General features: G+C 43.3%; 1 protein-coding gene across 1 annotated transcript in view; it reads left to right on the top strand.

Annotated features, from left to right (window-relative positions):
- LOC113128210 (B-cell lymphoma/leukemia 11A-like) overlaps positions 1 to 25,688 on the top strand; it is a 34,179-nt gene extending 8,491 nt beyond the window's left edge. Inside the window, exon 3 of the mRNA XM_026303366.1 lies at positions 22,523 to 25,688. Coding sequence (XP_026159151.1) covers positions 22,523 to 24,486 — 1,964 coding nt within the window. The 3' untranslated portion in view covers positions 24,487 to 25,688. The remainder of the gene's footprint in view (positions 1 to 22,522) is intronic.
- The last annotated feature ends 1,433 nt before the right edge of the window (positions 25,689 to 27,121 follow it).

Raw genomic sequence — 27,121 nt, 5'->3', positions numbered from 1 at the left:
ATGTGAGGCCATGGGAGAGCTGCACTGACAAGGCGTCATGTTAGTCTGAGCCCATTGATGCTGGTCACTATCTGTCTCTCAAGTCTTTCTTCCCCCACTATCTGTACCACTGCAGGTCCCATTGCTGGGCCTGGCCTGCCAGAGAGTGTGTGTGTGTGTGTCTATGGGTGGGTGTGAGTCTATTTGTATCTTTTGTTTGTGGATGGGTGGTCGTCTACAGCTGTGCCTCGCCAGCTTTATCTCCATGAGAGAGATATGGGACAGAAAAGGGCCCCTGTTTGACTTTACACTTGTGAAAACTCACAGCCCTCTGTGTGTGTGTGTGTGTGTGTGTGTGTGTGTGTGTGTGTGTCAGAGCTATAGCATGTACATGTGCATGCAAACCATGTCTGCTGCAGCACTTTTTCATAAATGTATACTAATAGGTTGCTGTATTCCTCAGGGGGCATTGTGTTCAGAAGCTCATTGCTTCATAATAGCTGTTAACTGTAGTTAGTTAACCGTATATTTGATCTTAGATTCAAATTCTGCATCTTTTAAAGGATGATCAGAAGATAGAAGCCTCATTATTTTTAAGAGACTGTTAATTTGGTTATTAGAATTGCTTTAAGCAAAATGGTGATATCGGTAAACTGTAGTTTGCTTTGCTCAAAGCGTGCAGGCACGCAGTTGGTACACAAATGAGACTGATGCACACAGCCATCACTTATGCATGGATGCAGGCACACACACACACACGCACGCACGCACACGCACACACACACACACACACACACACACACACACACACACAGACACACACACACTTACCTCCACTCCATCCCCCACACCAAACTGACCCACAGCCCTCATCACAGACAGACACACACATGTACACACACTCATAAATGCACACTCCTGTCCCAGGCACCCTTTACTTTTGCAGTCTGAATCTCACTGATAACATGCTGGCGCCCTCATTTAAATTTGAAGCGCTTCTTTAATCTTCAAAGGCCTGATTGCTTTATGAATATGCATAGACTGAGCTGACTCTCAGTTCATTACCTTGTTGTAAATTCTAATGACCATTAGGGCCTGGCGCGGTAATTGCCAATTGTTTTGCATTTTTGATTAGCCCATTACCGGAGCGCATTCTGAACATGTCTGCCCTGCCTGCTTGCCAGGCCACAGCAAGAAGCAGCAGAGGGAGGGAGAGATGAGAAAAGAGAAAAAAGGGAGAGTGTGCAATGGAAGCTGGTGTGAGGGCATGGAAACATGGTTTAGGTGGCGTAAATTTCAAGGCTTGGCTCAAATTGTTAGTTTTGCTGAGGGAAGAAAGGAGGGATGTGAGACAGAAGGCAAGAAAGGTAAAACTGGACATTCCCTGAACAAGCTCCATCCAGCCTGTTTCTGTAAACTGAAGTGCAAGAGCTTGTATCTGGCTGAATTTATGTCAGCATGTGTATTATTGACTGTGCGTAGATGTCCATATGAGTGTGTGCACATGTCCAGGTTTGCGTGCAATTTGGTGAGCTGGATGGAGTGGGTGGTGTGCTGTGAGAATTGCGGAGGTTCTGGCATCCCAATGCACACTGTGCCTAGGATCTATGAAAGATTGATGGCTCCTAGCAGAATGGCATTGCCCTGCTACAACTTGATAACATCTAATGGATAATTTAGCGCTCTAAAACCATCAGGCCAGTCCCGCTCTCTAGCAGGCTGGAGAGGACAGCAGCTGCTGGGCTTTGGGGATTGCTGCTGTGACTGTTTGTCAGCCAGAGTCACGAGGACAAGCAGAAAGAGGAGCAAGGCAGGAAATGAAAGAGGAAGGAAGCAATATGGAAAATGTTTGTGTTTGTCACTGTGATGTGAGTGCTGAGCTCACCTCCATACCTAAAGTGAGGTTGGGGTGTCAACAGCTGATTATCCAGATCTTGCTACAAGTGGTTAGCCAAAAGAACATCACCTTCAGGCCACATAACAGCAGGCACCTTAACTTGTACAGTAAATACTCCGGCATAGTTGCTTTTTCAAGTAAGGCTCCTTGGTGCTAGACGTGATAGACATGAAACTTCCAGCATTACAGTAGGTGTAATAGAATCAAAAGACATAACAACAGCATAAATTGAAATTATAGTACTAAAGGTACTAATGAAATATAAAACAAATAAAGAACAATCAAAGTTTTCTGTAGCCACCACAGGAACCTTGCATTGCACTAATAAACATGTATCTCCACAAGCTATCTCACTCAACAAAACACTGTGAAATTAATCAAATAACAAAATTGACATCTCACAAATTTAGTTTTAGGTGAATTTTGAAATTCATCACTTAGCCTGTATGGCAGTTCATAATGGCCTTCCTCTGCACTGTCTTTATTTTTCTACTTGCTACCGTTTTCACATTGCTGCCACCCACAAAAAGATGAAAATAATGTGTGGAATACCACAGTATGTGCGAAAAGACCTGCCACTGAGTATTTCCATATAGCAGACCTACGCTTGAATGCTCCAAACTGTTACCCAGATAACTGAACCCATAAATGTTGCAGGATCTTTGTGTGAACAGGACGTCTCTCCTTCTGTTCTTTTTCTCTGCATCTCCCTTTCTCTCTCATGTACCATTCATAATCTCCATAGTGTTTACACACAGCTCCTAGGCCTACTGTCAGTCTCTTATTCCCAGACTATTAAGCTGTTGACAGTTTGGTTAATCGTCCCACAGTCTGACTTCAGGGGAATCTGAGAGGGGTCAGTGGAGTCCGTCTCTGAGGTGTGGAGAGAAAGTGGCCTATGAGTGCGTGCTTTTCTTCACTCTGTTGCGTGCCTTCTTGTCGTGAGTTTGTCTCGTTTTAACAGGAGAAGGGTGCGCTGGCAGGAGGGGGTGGGGGGGTTCTGTCTTTGCTCTGGTGTTGGAGAGGCCAGGAGGGGCCACATATACAATGGGGAAATTGTCCAGCTCGGGATCAGCTAGAGCATATAGCTAGTTTGAGTTAGCAGGCTGACTGGCTGGTCGATGTCCAACCTATGTGTGTTCACACTTACACACATTCAGATCGGGAGAGAGAGAGAAAGCAAGCTTACTATGGCCAAAGGAGTCCCAGGCAGACAGCATGATAGATGGCTTTGTTAAAGGGTCCCAGGGTGTCCCCTGAACTTGAAGCACTCTGTTTATCTTGAATAGGAGAAGCACAGTGTTGGGGGGCAGTGAGAAGGAGGAGAGGGAGAAAGGGAATGATATAGCTTTCAGGGGAAGGCAGAGAAAGGGAATGGAGGAGGAGGGAGAGTGAGGGCCTGTATCTGGGCAGGCCTGGCTGGGGGTTGGGGAGGTTAAGGGGGGGTCGTGAGCAGGCACGGCTGCTGGAGAGACAGAGAACAGGGAAAGAGGGGGATGGGGTGGCTCTTCTAGTAGCTGTCCATTAACAGATGAACTTGGCAATGGTCCAGGCCTCAAAGGTCTTGGGAGACAGACACACACACACTCACACACACACACACTCACATGAATGCACACTTCCCTGGTACCTGCTCTCTGTGGATGGAATGCCACCATGGTTCGCTTTTCTGTCCAAAGGCGAAACAGGACACATCTCTAGTTCACCTATGTCAAAACCAGTTCAGACCGGTTACCCAGCCAGGCCGAAGAAGGCAGACGGACAGGCCTCGGCCCTCCTCTCCCTCTCTTTTTCTCTTCTCTCCAGCTCGCCTCCTCTCGTCCTCCTCCTCTCTTTCCAGGCTTTAGAGGAGGAAACAGAGAGAACCTCTAACCTGAGGGCACAGGACAATGCAGAGGAGAGAAAAAAGAAGCAAGGGAGCGTGGGAACAAAGTGAGAGACGAATGGATCCAGTTGTAAACAGGGTGGGAAGAGGAGGGAAAAGTGTTTGGTTGTTGTTGGTGCGCTCCTCTTGATGGGGCAACATGAGCTTAACACTGCTGCTGCTATTGTGTACTGAAAACATTACAGAAAATATGAGAGTGGTGAAAACTGGGGGAGAGAATTTGATACGGAAGACGTACATAATGGACTGTTAGGCAGTGTGTGAGTGCAGGAACATATCCATGGATCCATACATGGTGTATTGTGCGCACATACACAAGTGGCAGTGATAGAAACTGTCCCTGAGAATATGTTTGTGTCTCTGTATGACATATAAAATATGAATGCAGGTCCTTTCCTAATTACAAGTCTGGTGTGCCCCTTGTTTTCAGCTCACACACAAACCGTGCCTCAGGATCGGAGAGCTCAAAACTGTGTCACACCAGGAACATGTAAAAAAAAACTCAAGTAATAGAGAGTTTATCGCTGCATGACCATATTTTTGCTGCATGACTATATCTTCTGAACCAATTTTAAATCTACAGCTACTATTTCTCTTGCTAGATGAAATTGTTTCTGTGACTGATTTTAATGTTTGCAGTTTTGGGCTTGCACTTGGTTACAATATCAAATAAAATCCCTGATTTGAGGGGAAAATGTCATCATGTCGGTGAGTAAAAACGAACTGCTAAGATGAGAAAAGTGGTTTATTTAAAAGTGTGACACTTGTTTGAAAGCCATGATGAGTTTTATGTAAGAATTGGAGTGGGTTAGGGGATTCCTTACCACCTAGTCTTGCAGATGTCAGTCTGTTTCTCTGAATTTATCTTATATTACATATCTTTATATTAATAATTTTCTTTCATCCTTTAGGGTTTGCTGCAGGTTTGCGAATGGATATGTGTGATGAACGTATAAATGTCTTCTCATTTATTACTGTCACGAGCTTGTGTGTATAAATTCATCACAGACACGCTGCAGGGCAGACCTGGATAATATATGTTTGCATGTCTGTGTGTGCATGTGTTTATGTGTGTCTCCATGTAAATGTATGCAATTCCATTTGCATGTATTTCACACATTCACACGTTAATTTGTTATTTATTAAGAAGGTACTTCTTTTCATCTTCCCCTTTCCTGCCTTCCAGCTCTTGCTCTATTTCTCAGAAACATGTTTTCTTTCCTAAACTCTTGCGTGGCTTCTTTGGTGCAGAAGCCAAGTAAATATCTCACTTCTGAATGTGTGATGATGGCTGTTTTTATAATGCACCCCTGCAAATTTGCATATGTATATGTGCAGATTGTATGAGAAGAGTACTCACACTTAGAGCAGTTGGATGGGGAGGGAGATGGGGGCTGTTGCAAGGGTTGTGTGTATGGTTTATGTGTGTGTTGAAGGGGGGTCGTGTTGGCGCTTTCACCCCCCCAGACAAAGCCGGCCACTACTCCCAGATGGTAGTCTGCTCTCTTCGGCCATGTGTCTGGTGTGCATGTGTGTGTGTGTGTGTTTATGGACAGAGACATATACAAAGACAGAGAGAGTGAAGGAGAAATGTGCAAGTGAGAGTGTGTGTGCATGAGATGCAGATAGAGGATGCGGATGCAGGGTCACAATGTGTGTGTGTGTGTGTGTGTGTGTGTGTGTGTGTGTGAGTGCATGCAAGTGAGCACAAAGGCTATGAGGGTATGAGACCATATGGACTTTCATATAGCATATCTGGAAGGCTTTGAATAATGTGACTGTAAGCACCTTAATGTAGTCTGCCATGTCTGCAGTGAGTATGCTTTGATCTAAAGGCACTAGAATACATGATGCAAGACAGGTGGACAAAGAGAGCGACAGACAAAGAGGGAAGGTGTGGATCGAGAGGTGAACTGAGAGAAACAGGCAGGCGAGGGTGGCAGAGGTAAGGATTGGAGATTCTTTGTCTTAGCAGTGTTGACCTACTACAGAGATGTCCTGGGCATCTGGCTAATGGGGTCAACATTAAAAACCATGTGTCTGGAGAATCCTTGGCCTTGTCAATGAGTGTAGAGAACATGGCATGAAATTTAGCTTGATGATATGTCAGTTGTATTTCAGTTCAGATGAAATGTCTTTTGCTTTGGAAATGGCTCTTAGGGTATAAGAGCCCTGATATTTAATATAAAATCCTGCCTAAGGGTTCTGTCTAAATCCTGGTGTCCCCTTGGGGCCGCATGTTAAAACAGGCCCTGCAGCCCTGTTAAGTAGGGGCTATCTATTGGTTGGACAGACTCCAGCGTCTCTGACCTTGATGTTTGTTTTCCTTGTATCCCTAGACATAAACATGACTCTTGCATCCAGACCCACAGACAGGCAGGAAGTTATCCTCTCTGATGTCTTTTTCTTACAGCTGGCTCCTTGGTGAACACCGGGGCAGATATATTGGGTTTGAAAATGTGTGTGTGTGCACGAGTACAAAGTCATGTGAACCCAAAATGTGTGTGAATCCTTTAGCGTGCATTTCATCACCCCCACACCTCCATCACTGGCCCTTTTCTTCGCTCATACCTGTCAGACTGGTTCTCTCTCTCTTTCATTAAAGCAAAACCCTTCTCCTTTTTCTTGACCAGGTAGTATTTTGTTATCAGACAAGAAACCAGACTCCCTTATGACAACCCTTTACCCCATAGTTCAAAGTGCCAAGATAACCATTCTCTATTTATACCTTTATTGAGGCAAGCCCTGCTCTGCCAGTGAGCGGTCTGGCAGGGAGTGCTTTCCATGCTGGACATGCCCTGTTCTCCCCAGGCTCTAGTACTGTTGTGGTCTGCCAAGTTGCAGGGCCAGATTGCCTGTAATAGGCCTGCCATTTCCCTCTCATCATCTGTCAGCACTCTGGATCCAACTACAGGGTCCAAAGAGGGCTACCACTCTCCAATTAAAAAGGTTAATTTGCCCTCGCCCATCTCTTCCGCCCCCCCCCCCCCCCCCCCCTCCAGCTTGCTATGTCTTCATTAGCACTCATTTGTATGTCTGTGTTGCTTTTTCCTTTTCCTTTTCTTTTTTTTCCTATTAGTTGCTTTTTGTAAACAAAGTTTTACATGGAAACGACTTGAATGTCCATTAGCATATTTTTTCTGAGCCAGCATGTTTATTAAATTGTTCACAATGGTTTTAAAGTGCTCTTTTTATAGCCTCCTCTGTCCAATGCAATTTAAAATCATCGTAAATTCCTTATTTAATGTTACTTTAATTAAACTGACTAGTGTCAACAGGGTAAGCAAATGATTACAGGAGCAGTTCAGCATTTTGGGAAATACGCCTAATTGTTTTCTTGGTCAAAGTTAATAGATGATTGATGCAACTTCCTTGTCTGTACTTTAAAAAACTACAGCCAGCAGCCAGTTAGCTCAGCATAAAGTCCTTCAACCAGCCACTGTTATTTTTTATACTTCATTTTATTTTGTACAAATTAAACAAATGACTAAATGTTTTAAAGGCGCTGTTGATTGGATGTTGCTGGATGTTTTGGACAGACCTGGACTAGCAGTTTTCCTCTGCAGACTTTATCCTAAGCAAAGCTAAACCATAGGTGGCTCTAGCTCTCTATTTGCTGTACAAACATGGGAATGGTCAGTTGTCTCATCTAACACTAATAGAAAAATGTATTTCCCAAAATGTTGAACTATCCCATTTAAGCTTGGTGATGTCTTGGCCACAGAGTTAATAGTGCTCCTGGTATAACTAGTAGTAGCAGCAATAATATGTAACAAATCTCAACACTCCCACCACCTCTAAAAAAAGCTTGACTTTGGAAGGAAACTTAGAATGCCTAACCAGCAGCCAAAGCATGAGGCAATGCAGTCATAATGGGAATTGTGTGAATGTGACAGTGAGGAGAGAAAGAAACAAAATATACAGGTCCACAGCTCTTTCAATTTATGCCATACTTCATTGTCATTATCCTCACACAGTGGTGTCAGTCTCTTAAGTCTAAGCCAAACCTGAGAGGATGAGCAGTGGCCAAGTGAAAGCTGCTCCTGTGGGATATATAGTCACAAGCTCACTTCAGTCATCTGTGAGAGTGAGTGGAGAGCTGGTCTCTTCCAGCTCCCTGTCTTTGTATGTCTGCTTGGAGCTTTGCCCTTTTTCTCTCATTTCTCTCATCTCCCTTCTTCTCCTCACCGTGCAATCTTATTGTCTGAGAGGTTGAAGGAAATACGTCTCTTGTATCCCTTCCTTCTTCTTCTTGCCTTTTGCTATAGCAGTGGCATCACAGGGCAAAATAGCCCCTTCTCTTCCAACTGCCCTCTCTTCTTTCTCTCTGTTATCTGGACGAAATGTATGTGGACATATGTAGACATGTTGCTTTGTGGACACAAAGTCCAGGAAGGACACAGCCCCTGACTGCTGCATGTACCTGCTGCTTTCTGTGAGTTACCACTGCTCGAAGTTTAAATCTTGTCACACTTACATACTGTACTCAGCACAATGTCTTAGAGCTTTTTGTGTTTACTTCTGAGTATCGAGGCTTTAGGAGCAGGATACTGAGTAGGTAGTTGAGATATGCCATTTGTTAAGGATGAGGATTGCTAAGGATTTTTAACAGTGGTGGACATTTCCACAATTTTGTTCATAGCTTGTTTAATTATTCTTTAGATCCTATTAGACTTAGGGCTATTTTAGAGTAATGATACTAATCTTATAAAGCAAAATTACTGTATATGAAAGGAATCGTTGATTTGACAAAATACATTTTTTTAAATTAAGAGAAATTGAATGAGGATTGTGTTTTATGTTATCACAGTGTGTAGGCAACAAATACAAATTAGTGAAAAATCTAGTCTCACTCATATGATTATTTTCCCTTAACAAATCAGTTGTAGCAGCTGCGTCGTCATCTGCTGTTAAGGACAGTGGCATATTAAATGAAATTGGAGGTCACTCTTGGTAGTTTTAGTGATTAACATAAGCTAATGACTTGGAAGGATGAACAGGAGGTGGAGATAAAGGGGGCAGAGAAGGAGGGAAGAAGGGGGATGTTGTCTGGCTCCCTCACCCGCCATTAGGGCCTGCCCCTGGACCGGGAGATCAGGCCAGTTTCCCATGCACCGGTGGCACAGGCAAGCCCTCTTTGGTTACACAAAATGTCTGCCTGTACGACCACAGAGAGAGATATTATTAGTGTTATTTTGCCTCAGCTATCTGAGAGCATGGTTCTTTTAGGCCCCCTTGTTTGAGTAGCTGACAGACACTTGAGTTTCTCCAGCAGATTAAATGAAATTTTAGCAGCTTTTTCTTGGGGCCAGGCCATAAAACCACACAAAGGAAGCAGCTGCCACTAATGTAATCTAGAATGGGGTGTTGCAGTGTAAAGCTGTCCACTACTCTTTTGTTTTTCCCTTCTTCTGCTCTCCACAGCTTTTTGCACCATTCTTGACAACCTTCAACTACACCCCTTCCTCTTCAGATAATATCCTTGTTCTTTCACTGACCTTAATTCCTCTTTTGATCAGCTACTCCTCTGTGTATTGCAAAGGTGATGAAACCGGACGAGAGCAATAAAGGCCATGTGTTTTAAGAGCAAACATATCATTTTATGTCTTTATAAATCTATACAGCAATGTCAAAGGTACATAAGCGGTTGTCTCTAAAGTATTCTCACACTTTCTCCTCCTGGGGTTTTTTGGTAGGCCTACACCATATCAGCTGGACATGCATGGAATGAGCATAGGATCTTTACAGTTTGACCTTGTACAAACCCATTATTTCGTTTCTCAGAATGCAACACACGCAGTCCACTGGGGTCAATGCCCTCATGACCTCTGCATCAGTCAGAGGTTGTCAGCCCCTCTCAAAATGATAGGGTGGATCTTAAAACCTGAGTTTATGTTAGAGAGGAGTGAAGTTACATTCCTGCCAGGGCTGTTGGTGTATAAGTGACAGGAAAAAGACAAAGAAATGAAGGGGAGGACAGACAAATACTGCAGGACTGTGGAAGTAGTCCCAACAAAGCAAAGGTGCGTCTTAATTATATTTTGCAAGTACTCGGAGTAGACGCAGTGCAGTACAATTTTTGTACATCGGTGATGCTTTACATTGCAACTACACTGTTAACTTCTATAAATGAGGTTTTATAGTCTCTTAGAGAAGTAATGACACAAACATCTGGCCCATAAATCTAAGGTGGTGCTGTAGAGCGCAGCCTGAGAAACTAGTTCTACCCATCACATGACCAGTCATTAATCCAGATTTTTGTCCTTCCACACTGACTTATTTATATATGGTTAGCTGGGAAGCTTTTCTAAGAGTGTGTCTATTGCATTAGAAATACTGCAGTACTATTCAACACAATTTTGTGTGGCTACTTAGTAAGTTTTAATGCAAGTTCTCCAACTCAAACAACAATATATATAATTTGTCCATACCTTAGAATACAACCCATTAGACCAGAGGTCACTAACAGGCAGACCGCGGTCCGGGTGCGGACCCAGAAGCCGCCCATACGGACCCGGACGTACAGCCAAAACAGAAGATTGTGATTTAAAACCTAACGGGGCGCTTCTATTTCCACCGGAGCAGCTTTTTTATACTTTACAGTAGTGGAAACGCACAGACCAATTGCATGCGAGTTGAGCCATCCCACGTGATACCACTCAGCCAATCAAGTCTGTGCATCCTATGCGGTAAACATTACGACTCTACAGTGTAAACAGAGCTAGAGGCAAGTTACACATGAAAACAGTGTTGCCAACTTAGCGACTTTGTCGCTATATTTAGCGAGTATTCAGACCCCTCTAGTGACACTTTTTTTTTAAAGCGACTAGCGACAAATCTGGCGAGTTTTTCTGATGTTACTGGAGACATTTGGAGACTCTGATGTGTCTGTACTGCACCGTTCTTACACTTCTCAATTTGCCGCAGTAAGACGGCAAATCAGCTACAGTCCCTCCCCCGTCCCAAAGCCTTCACAGGCGGCCCAGTCCTTACCCTGCAGTCCCTCCCTCCCAGCTGCAGTCACAGCAGGAAATGTTCACGCCTCCGCGTCCCGACTGCAAATGAATCGCGCGTGCGATCATGTATGTGCGTGATCTGTACTATGCATGGCGTAATAAAAAATAAAATAAAATAAAATAAAAAGTAAAATGTTCTTTGTCTAAAATAAATCACTGCATTTGACTCAAACAGTGTACGGTCATTTACAGCAAGGCAAATGTGTTTAGTTCTGAGAACTTATTAACTGCAGGCCGTCATGCTACATTATATGGCACAGTACAAATATTTTGAGTGTCCCTTATTCTGTCCCTTATTTCTTATAAAGAATCACAATTGTCTCTTACTTTCCATTTCTGAAGTTGGCAAAAGCGTCCATCACAATTACAGCATGTGCCATGGACATTATGTAAATCACACGATGACGTCATTCGGCGACTTCTAGCGACTTTTAGGACAGCCAATAGCTACTTTCCTTACTGACGAGTTGGCAACACTGCATGAAAAGACAGTACAAAGAAAAAGAAAGAGAGCGATACATGTAGAAAACAAAGGGAGAGAAACTGTCGAGTGAGACGGAGAAAGAGAGAGAACTTAGTTAATGAGAGAACATTATACATATCTACAGCCATACATATATGTTCAGTTGTATGTTACATGACAATAAATATTGCCAGAAAGTTTTTGAATTGTACTGAATTCATTTGATTTGGCAGTCAGGTATTGATTACATGCAGATGTTGATAAAACTACTAGGCTACTTAAATATATATCACACTAACTAGTTAGACATTATGATCTTCCGGACCTTTGCTTCAAGAAATTTTCTCTAACTGGACCTCTTTAAATTTTAGTTGAATACCCCTGCATTAGACCCATCTAGCAGCATGACGTATGACGTGTGATGGTAACAACTGCAATTGTTGTACCGGACATTTGCTGTCACGGTAACAATCATAGACACACAGATATGACTATGGAGCCATCACGGTTTAATTAGGTTTAGGCGTAAAAACCTCTTGGTTAGGTTTAGGAACAAAAACTACTTGATTAGGTAAGAAAAACACTGCAGTGTGGGTTAAAATAACCTTTATCGCCATGGTTACAATAATAAACATGTGGTTAACGTTATGTAATGGTCATGGATGACATTTCATAAATGAATTCAACACTGAATGAAAAGTCCCTCATTTTCTGGCCAATCTATCCATCTCAGTTTACTGCTAACACAAACTGTCACCTTATCTACGAAGTCAACAACTTCCTCCATTGTCCATGTCCGAATTACTGTAGTTGCCAGAGGTCATCTAACTTTAAGATGTTACTGTAGGTTATAAAAATCTTTTGGAACTTAGTCTTGATTTTTACAGGACAGGCTCTTCTAGTAAGTGGAAGTGCATGCCTACTTACACCATGGTTTTGAATTGGTTGAATGTGTGTGTAAATGTATGTATGTTTTGCTACTGGTTGTAGATGTTAAAGTTCATGGACCCTTTCTGTGCAGAAACGGTGACTTAGAGGTGGACTCTGCTTGCATTTCAACCTGCAGTCAGTCTTTCTGTACTTGCATGTGTCGTGTCCTGCAGCTGTCTGTGAATAAATCCTTCTGTCACCAAACGTGCACAGCCTTTTCCACATATTCTATTCTAAAAGCCCATTTACGAGTTACTCTCAGGCATTCATTAGCTATATCTAAAGGGCACAAAGAGGAATTTATTTTTGCTTTTTTGCTGATACCTTGACCTTTGTGGATCCACTGGAGAAGTTTGTACTGCAGTTCTTTTGTCTTTGTCTTAAGTCATATCTTGCTTATTAGTTCTGTCTTATTTTTGCTTTTTTGCTTTTTATGTATATTCTTTGTAAAAACAGGAGAGATTGTTTGGAGCACACTTGCATACTTACACACCAATGCCACACACGTTTACATGACCCAACAGAAATAGCTCTTGCTCCTCTTGCATTTCTGCTCTTTTCCTCCCTCCCTCCTTCCCTTCTCAGGGTAAGTCGCTACAGCCATCCTATGAACGCTGTGATCTATAGGAGCCCTAGACCCAGACAGATTTTTGGCATGGTCGTGCAGGTAGCATTCCAGCATGGTTTGAGAGCTTTAGGGCTCTGGCCTTGTTAAAAGCCTGATTTATGCAGTACAGCTGAGCACAAAGAAAGCTACAGGTTGGCTACCTTAATTAATATCATGCTTGCTACTGCTTCATGTTGTGCATGTTCCTGATACACCTTTTGTGAGTCACACCAGGTTCTATTGTCCACCATTTTGACCTTTCTTGCAAAACTACAGTGGTTGATCAGAGCACATGTCTTCAATTAGTAGGCAGGAATCTGGTACAGCAAGGGTCGGCAATGAAAAATTGTGCAGAGTGTGTCCTGCCGTTACCAAGCATATGGCCCATCCATCTTATGGACTGTTATTGATGGTAAACGTTACATATAGGTATTAACTGGCAGCCCTCACCTTGTTTTAACCCTAGTCTTTTCTCTGACATGTACAGAACTGTCTTGTGTCAGTAGGAAAGAATATTGTGCCCTGCAATCCAACCTTGACACGTTTGATTTTGCAGCCATTTGCTTAGGGCATCTGTCCAAAGCAACATATCACAAAGGTGTGGCCCTGGTTGGGATCAAACTTCTATAGAAGTTTTAGCAGCATTAGTGTCAAGTACGAACATCAAGCAGAGGAGCATTGAAGGAAACATTTGTAGGTCAGTGAGGATATCTGACCACTTCCTCACTCCGCCATGTCCCTTCCTGCTTCTGTCAGAATGTCTTGAAGGGACTGAATTAGGGCTGAACAGGAGGCCACATTGCAATTTTAATCAGGATTTGGAGACCGTCTGGGGTGAGAATGGCCCAGCACTGTTTTTTCCTCAATGAATTAATAATGGCACAGGGAATAGAGGGATAGATGAATGGATTGTGGTGGGTTCGGGGATTGAGGTCTGTGTGGCTGTGGCCATGTCCTTATTACAGGATCAGGACTCTTCATTTGTGTCATTACAGTTAATCTAACTTGGTGAAATGAAGGTGCATGATACCAGAGTTTTAAAAATGACACTAAGCTGTCTGTGATAGAATAACAGTTCATCCAGAGTACTTTAGTTCTGCAGGTACCACATACACGTATAACTCTTCCTACTTCCTAATTCTCAGTTTCTAAGGAAAATGGATTTGTGAGCTACATCTGACCCTGAGATACCCCTTGATCTAAAGAGTCTGGCTATTGATGTTTCCTTAACCACTCGACCACCGTGTGCACAGTCACACACACCAGATGGGACCCGTGTTAAACCCTCAGTCTCCACAGCTTGGGGCCACGGGACACTCCAACACACTGGTTCTCTTGTTTTAAAGTGCCATGTCCCTCTTCAATGTCTTGAGGCTCTAGGCATAACGAGCTGCTATGGTTGGCGCGAGCTCACATGCCCTGGCCCTCTCACCCTGAGGTGGTAGGACATGGTGAAAAATAACTGCATGTTTAAAACGGTCCTTGTTCAGTGGTATCTAAATGATAGCCCATGCTTGAGAGCTTCCGGGGCTACTGCGAGCATGTTCAGGAACAAACAAATGAAGCCAACATTAGTGAAAACTTTGTGTTTCGTAACAGTTCCTGACTTCCTCTTCAACACCACAGCATAAAAATGTGGTATTTTACTTGTGACCCAAGTGCATATGGAACCCCATGATGCACAGACCCTCAAACTGCTCCACTATTAGTGCTGCCCCACAGCGATTTAGATAATGTTTAGCAGAAACACTACTTTGACCCCTGTCTTTTTCCTTTGCCCCTTCAATGTGTCTCGTTTTCTCTGGAAATATTTATAGTGAAGGAGCACCTCAGCCAAAAGGTAGGAGGAAACAGAAAGACTTGCCCAAACTGGCCTAATGGAGTTTGAGATCTGTCCGACACTAAAGCAGTGGGTTAGGATGAGAAGTGTATTGTTGCACAAATGTTGTATGGCTAAAATTAGTGTCTTTTGAGCTTCAGAGAAGAAAGACATTAAGAAACTATTTTTGTGTGTGCGTGCTGCAGTGTTTGTGTCTGCTATGGAGTCTTTTAGAAATAAAAGAAAAAGGGCGAGTGAGAAACTTTGTGTCTGTTTGTGTGATTATGAAAGATAGACCCACTTTAACCTCTTTCAGTGCTGTCATCAGAGCGTGTTAAGAAAATAGTGTGATGGAAGGAGGAGTAATGAAGGAGCATGCAGGCTGCATGAAGGACAGAGAACAAGAGGGAGAGGGAATGACTCTATCCTCCAGACACTGAAGTGTTTACTCACTCCAGACAGCCTGTGTGTGTGTGTGTGTGTGTGTGTGTGTGTGTGTGTGTCTGTGTGTCCGGTCTTCCATCAGCTCAGAGATATCCTGACTGCAGGTCTGTGCCTGTAGATCAGGCACAGTCTCTAACCCTCACTGCCCACTCTTTTATTCCTGTCTTTATCTAGCTTCCTTGCTCGCTCTCACACTATCCTCCTCCCTTTCAGCTATGTCTCACTTATTCAACACAATGGGCTCCATAGAGCCTCCTGTCTTTAATTTATATTTCCCCTTTGCTTTATGTTTCACCCCTACCTTTTAATGCCCAGCTGTTCAGCCCTCATTATTTCACATTATGTATGTCTGTTTGTGTGTATGTACCCTCCTGCTAGTCAGCTTAGGTTAGCCCCTAACATGGGACTACATGCACAGAAAATAACTTTGTAAATAAAATTGTATTGTACTGGCTACAGGTCCAACAAATGAAACTTCTTCAGTTTCTGTGGGATGGCTTTATGCAGGTGGTGAAGGGCTGAATGAGACAATGTCTGAGGAAGAAAAGCCTCTTGTTCTTTATGCTCTAGAGGATGTGAAAATCACTCTTTGTAAGTGTCTTTACGCTAGATCATTCATTCGTACTTGCTGCAACCTTGCTGATGCTGTTTCTTCATCCAGAGGGCAAAAATAGAATTATTTATTTGGGGAATAAATGAAATACATAAAACAGTCATTTCTTGTGTTTTGGTGGTCTGTGAATGTGATTTCATTGTTTTTGGCAGTTGTCTTGCCAGGTTTCAGTCTCATTACAGTCTGTGACTTTTGACTTGTGACACCTGTTCCTGTCCTGGAGCTTGGTTTCACAGATATTATTTTTATTCAGACTAACAAGTTTGCCAGTTAAACTAGATAATGCCACTGCAGCTTAAACCACAGACATGTCAGCTTTTTATGATTTCTAGGGGTAGTTCATGTTCCTCTGAATATTCACCAGTGAAGCTGTTGACCGTTCACTGTTGTAATGTAATGTGACTGTAGTCTTTTTTCATGTGATGTTTGTGCTGCTCTGTCCATCTCCCTGCATGTCTGTGAAGACTGAAGAGGGGAAAAGTGATCAGGTCAGATACAGGCCCCTGTATGCTCCAATGAAGCCGAATTGCATCCTGGCAAATGGTATGCAGGCTCATAACGCGCTCCACTCGTCCAATGGTCAGAGACGAAACAGTTTTGACAGTGTCGAATGCCCTGCCCCGGGGGCCTTATCATCCTCCACCGCTTGCCTGCCTCTCTCCCCTGTTCTCTTCTCCTGATGCTATCTATCTGGAGATTTATGCATAAATGTGCAGCTAGCCGACCTCTCTGGTCCCCCTCCATCCTTTCTGCAGGGACGCCAGCCTGTCATAAGCTGAGCTATGCAGAGATAGTGAAGCTCAGGCTGCTGGCCTCATGTCTTACGGAGGCTATCTTGTCTGTGCACTTCAAACAGGAATGATGCTTGTAAGAAAAGACAGCGGATGATCTTATGTGAATGTTGCAGGCAACATTTTGAAAGTAAAAAAATATCCATTTAATATCCAGTCTGTTGTATTGTATTCTATTGTATTCAGTTATAGTCCATTGTATTCTTCATTAGCCTTCTTTACCCTCTTCTCCTCCCCCCTATGCTCCACTTTATTGAGACATATCTTTTCTTTGACAGAACTCTTTTCACATTTCCCCTCTGAAGTGCTCAGAGACTCCTCGCCCATCTGGGATATTGCCCAAGTCCAAAAATACTCCTGCTTGATTAAGTCTTCTTATGTACCTGGATATGTGTGCTTAAACTGACACTGGCAGTTTGCAGTTTCTTTGATTCCACTTCTTTATTTAATACCTACTCCTATGAGTGTTAGCTTTTGTTGACAGCAGTTTGATTCTGATGCGGATCCTAACTCAATAAATAATCTCTGCGGATGCTTACATAAGCGATGGTCCATTTAATTAGACTTGTTAATCTTAGAATCCTAGAGGTCTTTACAGTGTACTATTAGACCTAGGATGAGAAACAACAGCGTGCGGCCTCCCACCGTCTCTGGTAAGTAGAGAGCAAATAATGATCTGCATTGGAGACACGGATGACCCGGCCTATTATAAGGTCTGCTGGACCAAACAGCATCCAAGCACGAAGCTGTCAAGCTGGGCTTAGTCGGAATAGATGAATGGATGGATAGATAGAGGGATAGAGAGATGGATGGATGAATGGATGTGTGATCAGTTCAAACACAGTTCAACCGAGAAAAGATCAAAGAGAGTGAGGTTACGCAGGGAAACAGACAGTGTAGAGTGATGCTAATTTTAAAATGATTGAGGCAAATGCATTACATATATATGTCCAAACACACACACACACACAGACACACACAGTTACATATGAATGCATGCATACCTGGACACTTGCCATGCTGTCATACTTGCTAACAGTGAACAAGCATTCCCCTTAATGAAACACTCACATGCTGACCTTCCTAGCACACACACACACACACACACCTACACACACACATTTGTCCATTGTGTATGGTGCATGCAGTCATTGGCTCATGTGTGGGTACCATTTGTCCATAATGGCTTCTTAGTGGCTCAGATTGATGCCTCAGTCCCGCTGTTGCTCTTATCAACTTTCAGGAGAAGGAGACGGGGAAAGGAAAAGTAAGAAGTGTGAAAGTGTGATTGGAGACAACACCATAGCCAGCAGATTACTTTATACTGGGCACAGGCCCTCAAAGACCACCATGCATCTTTATCTAGAGATCTGCTTCCCCCATACTTGTCCATGCCAGCTTGGCCAGAGTCCCTCTCTTTCCCCTGTCATTTGCTCTTTTAGCTCTCTAATTCTCTCTTTTTCTCACTGCCTCATTCTATATCCCCTTATTTTTTTCCTTCTCTCTGTGTCTGGTGTGTAGTTAGTAGTTAGTGGTCAGCTTCTCTCAATTGTGTAATGTGTGACTCCAACACTAGCGAGAGTTGCAGGCCCCGGTCCACATCAGACTTGTAAGAGGTTGGGATTTAGGTCTGTTCTATTCCCTGGGTGGCTTTCTGTTTAGTAAACCCTATTTCCTGCATCCGGCTTTGTCTCTGGAACAAGTGTTGGTCAAACAAGCCTTTTGTCTGTGGCCAGTGGCTCAGCGCACCACAACCAGTCTGGCCCAGGACAAAGAAGTGAGTGTATGAGCCCGAGTGTGTGTGGCTGTGGCAAACACAGACAAACAGAGAGATACAGAGCAGGAAGGAGGAAGGTCAAGTCTAGCCAGCTGCTCTGTAAGGTATTTTCACAAATATGAATGGATGCAACACAGATGATAACATCTGGGGGACAAAACACTGATGTAGTACAATAACATATAAATATAAAAGGTGCTGTTCTTACTCCCTAAAGTCACTAATGAGTAATCAGTTTATTTGTTAACATTTTCTTCACCAAGGCCTGTCAGCTAAGTCAGCTCAAAGTGAGAGTGTAGAGAGTGTATTTAGAAAATCAAGAAACTGAAGATGAGCACTAATGGGAGCTTCGACTAGTTCCCCACCTTCTTTCTCAGTCTCTCCTCTACTGCTTCACCCTTCACCCCTGTCCAATCCCTGACTGTGAATACCCTAATGACATAAACAGAGTGGTAATCACATTAAAGCCAGTTACGGCTGAGGCACTCTTAAGAGGCACTGTATTGACAACCTTTCATCTTCCCAAGGCACTCACTCCAACACCTATAAACACTTATGAATATTGGCAAAGACCTGCTATTAGCATAATCACTTTTCAGGTGTGTGTGAGTGCCTCCTAGCCCAGGGAGTAACTTTGGGAAATTGCAGTGACATGCTGTGTCCCCTTGTGTCTCCTGTCTCCATGCCTTCTTTCTCCTCTTTTTGGACGGCCTTTGAGCTAATCTTGTTAGCCTGTTCCTCCATTAGCTAAATGACCAATATCAGTGAGAGCTGCGTGGTAACACCAGGACAGCCTAAAGCCACCAACAGGGTTGGCCAAGGACAAAACAAAAAACACATGGAGGCCAAGCCAAGTCTGCTAACTTTTAGATATATAACTAAAAAGTTTTAAGGAGTGTGCAGGTGGATGAAGGGTTTGATTGAGAGATGAAGGGAGGAAGAGACAGTTGGTGACAGTTTTTTTTTTTCTTAAGGCATGCCAACACCTGGTCAAGGATGAGGCTGTGTTGGTGTCTGTTGTTTTGTTTGTGTGTTTGGGCTGGCAGGATAAAGAGAGAAAGGCGTGGTATCGGTTCTCTGTATGCATGTGTATGGTGATTGGTGAGACTAAGTGTGTGTGAGACTGGGTCTGGGGGTTGGGTCACTAACAATAGAGCAATCTGCACGAACAAAGTGTACATGCCCCAGCCTTCTCATATGCTTTGTCTGAGACGCTGATGTGAATATGGTGTCAGCCGCTACAGGCCAACATATCTGCTGTTAAAGGCGCCATAATTTCTCCTCTGCCCTTGCATCAGTCGGCCTTGTACTTTTTGCATGAGCACTGGATCATATTCTCTGGCTGATAGCAGTGCACTATGTCTGTTAGACACCATAATAGTCTGCTTCTGCTTTGTGTTGCAATGTGCTGAAATGGCTTGGAAGGAGTTATTATCACCCCTTTTCTCTTCCTCGGACTACATCTCTTCTCCGTGCTCTGCTTCTGTACTTTTTTATATTTATCTTTATTCTGATTATCATTCTCCACTTTTCTGTTCCTGAGCTCCCTGTCCTCTCTCATGTCTTCTATATGCTTTCTATCTTCTCTCCCCCAAAGTCCCCTTGGCGGCTAAGGGGTTGTCAGTGTGGTTTCTCCTCTCTGCTGATCCTATTTCAAAGGGACCTGGAGATCCAGCATTAGCCCCAGCTCTCCTGCTCTCCAGCTCTAACTCGCCACAGACTTAGAGTTACTGGCAGGGGAAAAGCAGACAGAGATTGAGCTCTCCTTTATTCCATTAGAGGACGGACTCGTTTATAAGATCATCTTTTCTCCCTCTCACAGTTCTCTGCTCTTCTTTACTAGAAAAAAAGCCTTCAAGGCCATCAAACGCCTTGTCAGAATGTCTTTTCTGCCTTTGAATAACTGTCCTTCCATCCCTTTGAGGACAGCTATTAAGGACAATAGTGGGTTTATTTAGATATCCTTTCTGCTATTGTTGTGAATCAGTTTGCTTGTTGATGCCCATCAATGTGTCCACTGCCTGGATAAGATTAACAATTATCATTGCTGCTTGCGCCATGAGCACATTTTGTCCAGTGCCCATAGATGGACCTGTGATTGCATAGTACAAGGCATGCTGTTTTTGATACCTGAAAAAATGAATTGAATGCCGCCTTTGAAGTGCAGCTCTCGTGTCCTTCAGAAATGTGGTGGACTGTCATTAGGAATGTCCCCTTCACGCCACACTTCTCTCCCTCCTTCACTCCCTTCCTTTTTCCCTGCCTCCTTACTTCAATCCTGTGATCCCTCATGGGGGTTTTCTGTCCTCTGACGGAAATGGCTGTGTCTCAGAGGAGAAGACGACATTTGAGCCAACCCCCAACGCCCCCCATCTCTCTCTCCTTCCCTTCACAACAACAGAAAAAAATCATTTATTTTTTTCCTCATGCATATACACTCTCTGCTCACACATAAGGAGATGGTGGAGGAAGTGTGTGTATAGGCTACAAATCAAAGCAAAGTGAACAGGAGAGGCCAGATTGTTGCAACCGTTTTATGAGTGATATGGGGTTTTATATTTAAAGCCATAAAAACACACATAATCAGAAAATATACATATAGCTAAAGTAAATGTAATGGGCACATTTTATTTGTGCTTATGCGAGAGGGAGCAAAAACGTGTATGGGCAAATGGCTTTTTTATGATGGAAAAATTCCATAGTGGGTCAAAGCCCCTTGCAGGTGGCAGCAATTAACTGTAATTTTTGCAGATTGTAATGATCCATAATTTACCAGTATACCCCCCTTCCAATTCTTTTCAGTCAAGAGAAAAAGGTTTGCGTGGAGGTTTGATTGGGTGCACATTTTATGCCGTGTACTGGTCTTTAAGTGAGATTGCTAAGAGGGGGCCACAGTGGCCGTGGACACATGAGACAGACAGGCGAACTACAAAACACCAGTCTGTTTCATGTTTTGCTCATCCACAGCATCCCTCATTTCTCCCAGCAGCCGTCTTCTTTTTCTGCCCCAGCTTCACCCCTTTGTCTCTCAGCCACAGCAGGCTTAAAACATGCAAGTCTGTCCACCATCTTAGGAATCGCTCATCATCGCAATCATACACACTTGGCCTATCTTCCTCTCTCTCCTCTCCATCTTTAGCACAGTATGGCCATGGTTTGGGGCTCAGTGTCTGCAAATGACTTCAGAAAAATGCCCTCCGGTGAAAAAAGAAAAAAGAGAAAAAAGGATAAGAAAGCCAAAAGATGAAAGAGGGAGCACATTTGCAAGTGGCGGATGCTTCTTATTTTGCATATCTCTCACTTCTGCTTTCTCCTTCTTCTCCTTTTCTATTCACCTGAGTGGATTTAAATAAATCCATAAAGCATGAAATATCAGAAATAGAAAAGTAATGCATGAAATGCATTTTCATAGACCCCTTCCCACCCACACACAAACAGACATACACAATGTTCCCCTTTTTGCAATGAATGTGTGCTTTTTGTGATAAACACTGGTACATTTTATTAACATGTCACCTCTTATTTGCATTCAGTGTTAATATGCAGCATCAGATACATGTCCCACTTTAGCCTTGCTAATTCTCTAAACAAGGCATTGGAGGGGAGATGACTGTGTTTAACGAGATTAGGCGTGCATTGTCAGGCAAATCTCAGGTCAGTGTGCAAGTGCTATTGAAAGTCAATTATTGTTTGAAATATTCCTGCTTTCTCAACTGTGTAAATTGTGTATTTGCTGCCTGAGATATTTCTCACTATTGTTTCATTTATTCTTTTGTTAAGCGTGCACCCACTGGAAGTGAGTGCTGGTTTGATAAAATTATAAAATGCATATTTAATCTGTTACATACATCAGAGTGCAAGTCCTGCAAGTTGAGCAGTGTGTTAAGATTAAACCATGCTTGATTATAAAAGTGAAAAATGCTATATTTTCTGTTAAAATTTTCAACTTTGAGATTTTGAGATTTTTTTACCTTTAAAAAAAAAAATCTAATTACAGAATAATTTTATCCAGAAATAATTGGTGTTTAATGCCACCTTTACATATTTTAAAAGTGCTAAAATATAAAATAAAATCTCTCTCTTTATTAACTGAAGTCATGTATGTATATATATATATATATATATATATATATATATATATATGTATATAATATACACACACACACACACATATATATAATACAATATTCATTGTGTAATAACATGATGTTTGTTCATTATCATTACTTAATTCCTCATCATTGCTCATCATTCCTTTTATTTAATTCAGTGTCTCTTTGTGTGTCCTTTTTCTTTATCAGATAAAGATGAGCCCAGCAGTTACACCTGCACGACATGCAAGCAGCCCTTCACCAGTGCCTGGTTTCTGCTCCAGCATGCCCAGAACACACATGGCTTCCGCATCTATCTGGAGAGCGAGCCTGGCAGCCCCCTAACCCCACGTGTGGCTGCAGCTCCTGGGATGGGGGGTGACTGTGCCTCCTCCCAGCCTCCCCTCCATGCTGTTCATTTGGCTGATGGCAGTCCTTACAGCCTCCTGAGGATGCCGGGTTCTGGTTCTGGCCGGGATTCAGCATCCACGCCTCTGGAAGGGCGGTACCCACGCACCCCACCGCTGTTCAGCCCACCACCACGCCACCACCTCAGCCCTGATGATCTGGCCCTGGCAACCCACCATCCCAGCGCCTTTGACAGAGTGATGAGGCTCAACTCTGTGCCACTAGAACCCCCTCCGAACATGGACTTCTCGAGACGTCTACGTGAGCTGGCTGGGAATGCCACAGGGGGTTCTCCTCCTCTCTCCCCTAATAGGCCAAACCCTATGCAACGGCTGCTACAGCCATTCCAGCCAGGTTCTAAGCCTCCATTTTCAGCTACACCTCCCCTCTCCACCTCTCGGTCGCCTTCTGGCTCTCGCTCCACCCCTAATGCCATATCCAACGCAGTGCAACCAGGCACACCTCTCAAGGCAAAGTCTTGCGAGTTCTGTGGGAAGACCTTCAAGTTCCAGAGCAACCTAATCGTTCACCGGCGTAGCCACACAGGGGAAAAGCCATTCAAGTGTCACCTCTGTAACCATGCCTGCACCCAGGCCAGCAAACTGAAACGACACATGAAGACACACTGTCAGAGCAAAACGTCTGTGCTTAATGCCAAGTCAGAGGATGGCCTCTCAACTTCCAGCTCCCCTGAACCAGGTACCAGTGAGCTGATGGGCAGTGCCACAGATGCCCTCAAGTCAGTGGTGGCCAAGTTCAAGAGTGAGAACAATGGCCTGATGCCTGAAAATGGAGAAGAGGAAGAAGATGATGAGGAGGAAGAGGAGGAAGAAGAGGAGGAGGAAGAAGAGGAAGAAGAAGAGGATGGGGAAGAGGAGGAAATTGACAGTAAACCTGGAATGGAAGAAGAAGCAGGAAATGACTATCGTTTCAGCCTGCGACTAGAAGGGGCCCGCCACCACCAGAACAATGAAGCTCTGCACCCACGCCGACGGAGCTCATCCCGAGATCCCGGTGATGAGGAGTTAGACCGGGCAGTTGATGGATGCACAACCACCATCAATGGCCTGGGACCTCTATCCAGTGACAGCCTCTCCAGGAAGCTGCTGGGTGGTGGGGTCAGCCCTGGCTCCCTCAGTCCTCTGTCCAAACGCATAAAGGTAGAGAAGGACCTTGACCCCCCCACGCCCACCATCCCAAACACAGAGAACGTGTACTCCCAGTGGCTAGCTGGCTATGCTGCCTCACGACAATTCAAGGACCCCTTCATCAACTTTACAGGTGGGGACTCCAGACAATCGCCCTTCGCCTCCTCATCTGAGCACTCATCAGAGAATGGCAGCTTGCGCTTCTCCACTCCACCAGGCGAGCTGGACGGGGAACGGGCCACTTCAGGACGCAGCGGCACTGGCAGTGGGGCCAGCACTCCCCACGGTGGCAGCGGAAATGGCAGGCCGAGCTCCAAGGATGGCCGCCGCAGTGACACTTGTGAATTTTGTGGCAAGGTGTTCAAGAACTGTAGCAACTTGACAGTGCACCGACGCAGTCACACTGGAGAGCGGCCGTACAAGTGTGAGCTGTGCAGCTATGCGTGTGCTCAGAGCTCAAAGCTCACCCGCCACATGAAGACCCACGGACAGATGGGCAAGGACGTGTACAAATGTGAAATCTGCCACATGCCTTTCAGTGTATACAGCACTCTGGAGAAACACATGAAGAAGTGGCACAGTGACCGCCCTCTGGCTAATGACATTAAGACTGAGTAGGCAAAGAGCAGCATGCTGGCAGCTCTCTCTCAGCTCCCCTGGCTAAAAGCGACCCTGGCTAACTAGTCGATAAGTGAGGGGAAAGGACAACAGGGTTAGACACCAATACACAGTACAGCCCTGTTATCATCCCTGAATGGAAAAAGCTGAATGCATGATCCATCAAAGGGGCAATACTATTGCATCAAACACAAAACTTTTTGAGCCTTTCTATTGTGCAATAATTTACACGTTTTGTATTTTTTTGTAACTGGACAGCATGCTTGGTGTGTTTTGGCTATTTAGAGAGAAAAATGTCCTCAGCTGTTGGGTTTGGTGTTGCTGTTGATACTTTTGATTTCTTCAACATAGAAAAAAGTTAGTTATGAGAACCCATGCTGCATACAGTACATACTGTTTTACATATCATGTACAGTTTTGTGTTCATACATAGTGAACAGTGTCATATTATCAAAACATCAAGACAAGCAGGGTCACGGTTAAAACTGATCTTTGTGAAAGATTTCCATACAAGATTGAGATAAGATATATATATATTAAAATTGGTCTGCCTATGAAATGCTAGGCACTAACGCCATGAAATACTTTTACAAACAGCAATGTAGTTAACAATATGGTGTGAAATGACAACGGAGTGCCTTGGATATTTTACCTGCATTAGTTCATCCTCCTTTTGCTATAAGCTCGGAGTTTCAGCTATAGAAGATTACAGGACATTTTTGTGCACATATGGAATAAGCAGGTCCTTGCATCAAGCGCCTGTCCCACCCTATCATTGTGTGACTTAGCAGAGCATAAGGAACCAGCTGAAACAAAAGTGAAAAATCATTTGGTATCTCTGGTAAATCATTTATCTGCCTGACTCATGTATGTTGTTATTCTCCAGATTATGATTCTGTTTACCGGCATGTTACATGCTAAAAAGGAGTAGGAGTTTGACACGTAGGGTTTTGGATTAGGTGTTTATGTTGTCCGGTACATGCGTACCACACTGAGAGGGTACTCTGATGAGTTGTTTTAACCAGCGTAAAGCTCTTAATTTTCCAGAGTGCTTATTTTCTTTGAAAATTAAAAGTTTGCAGGTTTTCTTTGTTCGTAGCACAGAATTATGTTTCTTCAAAGTCAGCCAGGCAGTGTAGCCAGAAGCCACTTGAAGACCACAGAGTGGTTTTTTAGTTGTTCTAAGCCAGACAGATATTGGGTGGGGGTTTAGGAAGGTGTAGGAGGGTAATAGGGGTGGAGGGTCAGAGTAGTGGGTGGGGGTGGGCTGACCAGGTGTCTCTACAATTCAAATGTTTATGTCCTTATAGTGCTTACTCGCTTTAATGCATTAGATCTTAGAAACCCTTAAGTAATCTGAAGCCTTTTTATTAACTCAAAATGGAAATTTCATGAATTGAGGTCTAAAGAAAAAGACAAGAATATGAATTTAGTCAAAACATTGCTTTGAACAAGTTACCCCTTTCACATCAGTTTTTAAGAATAAAATTTTATGTTCGTTTGAGTTAACATGCTCTAGGCCTCATTGTGGTAGTTAGTTTATCTCCATCCCCTGTCATTGTTGATGATAAGCACTTGTCACTCTGCCTTGGATTCTGTATCTGTCTCTCTAATCGGAGGTACAGTCGGTTGAGTATAAAATGAGAACCAGATTTCAGTCTGGGACTACCTACGTGCACTGTTCAATTTTCCCAGTTTACAGTTGGACACTCAAGGGAAAACTTGCTATTATGCTGACAGATTAGTGTGGTGTCATTGCTTTGCATTAAAAACAAAACAAAAAAAAGATAAAAAAAAAAAAAAAGAATTGAACAAGAAATCGTTGCCAGCCATGTCTCCTCCTGAGAACCGAACATCAGTTTGCCTCCTGGGGGTATCAATGCAGGAACCGCCATAGAAATATCCTGCTTCATACCAACTATAGAAATATACTGCTCATTTCAGAAATCTACAAATTTGATTTTAAAAGATAAGTAAATTGTGTTGTTGACTTTTTTCGAGTAACACTTCAATATCTTTAGGGAAGAAAGTTATTTAAATTTTGTTTTAATTTTGGATGGATTATTGTTTTTTCTCTTCTGTCTTGGTGACATCCAGGACATGATCACTATGTAATGAATTGTAATGAACGTGTCTCTCATCATTTTTGCCTTTACTATACACAAGTCTTCAGGTTGAACAAAAATTTGCATTGGGGAGAGATTTATGATATATAAATATATAGAGAGTTCTTAAAACGCATAGGAAAATGCACACTCATGTAATTTCCTATGTTCAAAACACATTTATGGTCTACTTTTTTCCTGTATTTAGAATGGTATTTGAAATTAATGTTCACTTAGTGTAGGCACTTATAGTATTTATGTTGGAGCCTGTATTTTTAACTGTTTTGCCTGTACTCTTTAAAGGTTTCAATGTACCCTTTTTTCTGTAGTGAAAAAAATCCCAACAAGCTGCCACCGTATATTTTCTTAATTTGGCAGGATAATATAGTGTGAATAATTTGTATGCTTGAAAATAAGTATGTTTTTGAAAAATAAAATGTTGTGGTGTTCCCAAGGGTGAGAGGTCATATAATGGCCTTTTCAGGCAGTCCCACTGGAGTGACCACAATGAGGTAAAAACAGGTGGTTGT

This window comes from Mastacembelus armatus, chromosome 1, assembly GCF_900324485.2.
Source record: "Mastacembelus armatus chromosome 1, fMasArm1.2, whole genome shotgun sequence".
In the NCBI taxonomy this organism is placed as follows: domain Eukaryota; kingdom Metazoa; phylum Chordata; class Actinopteri; order Synbranchiformes; family Mastacembelidae; genus Mastacembelus; species Mastacembelus armatus.
This window is presented reverse-complemented; position numbering and strand designations above follow the sequence as displayed.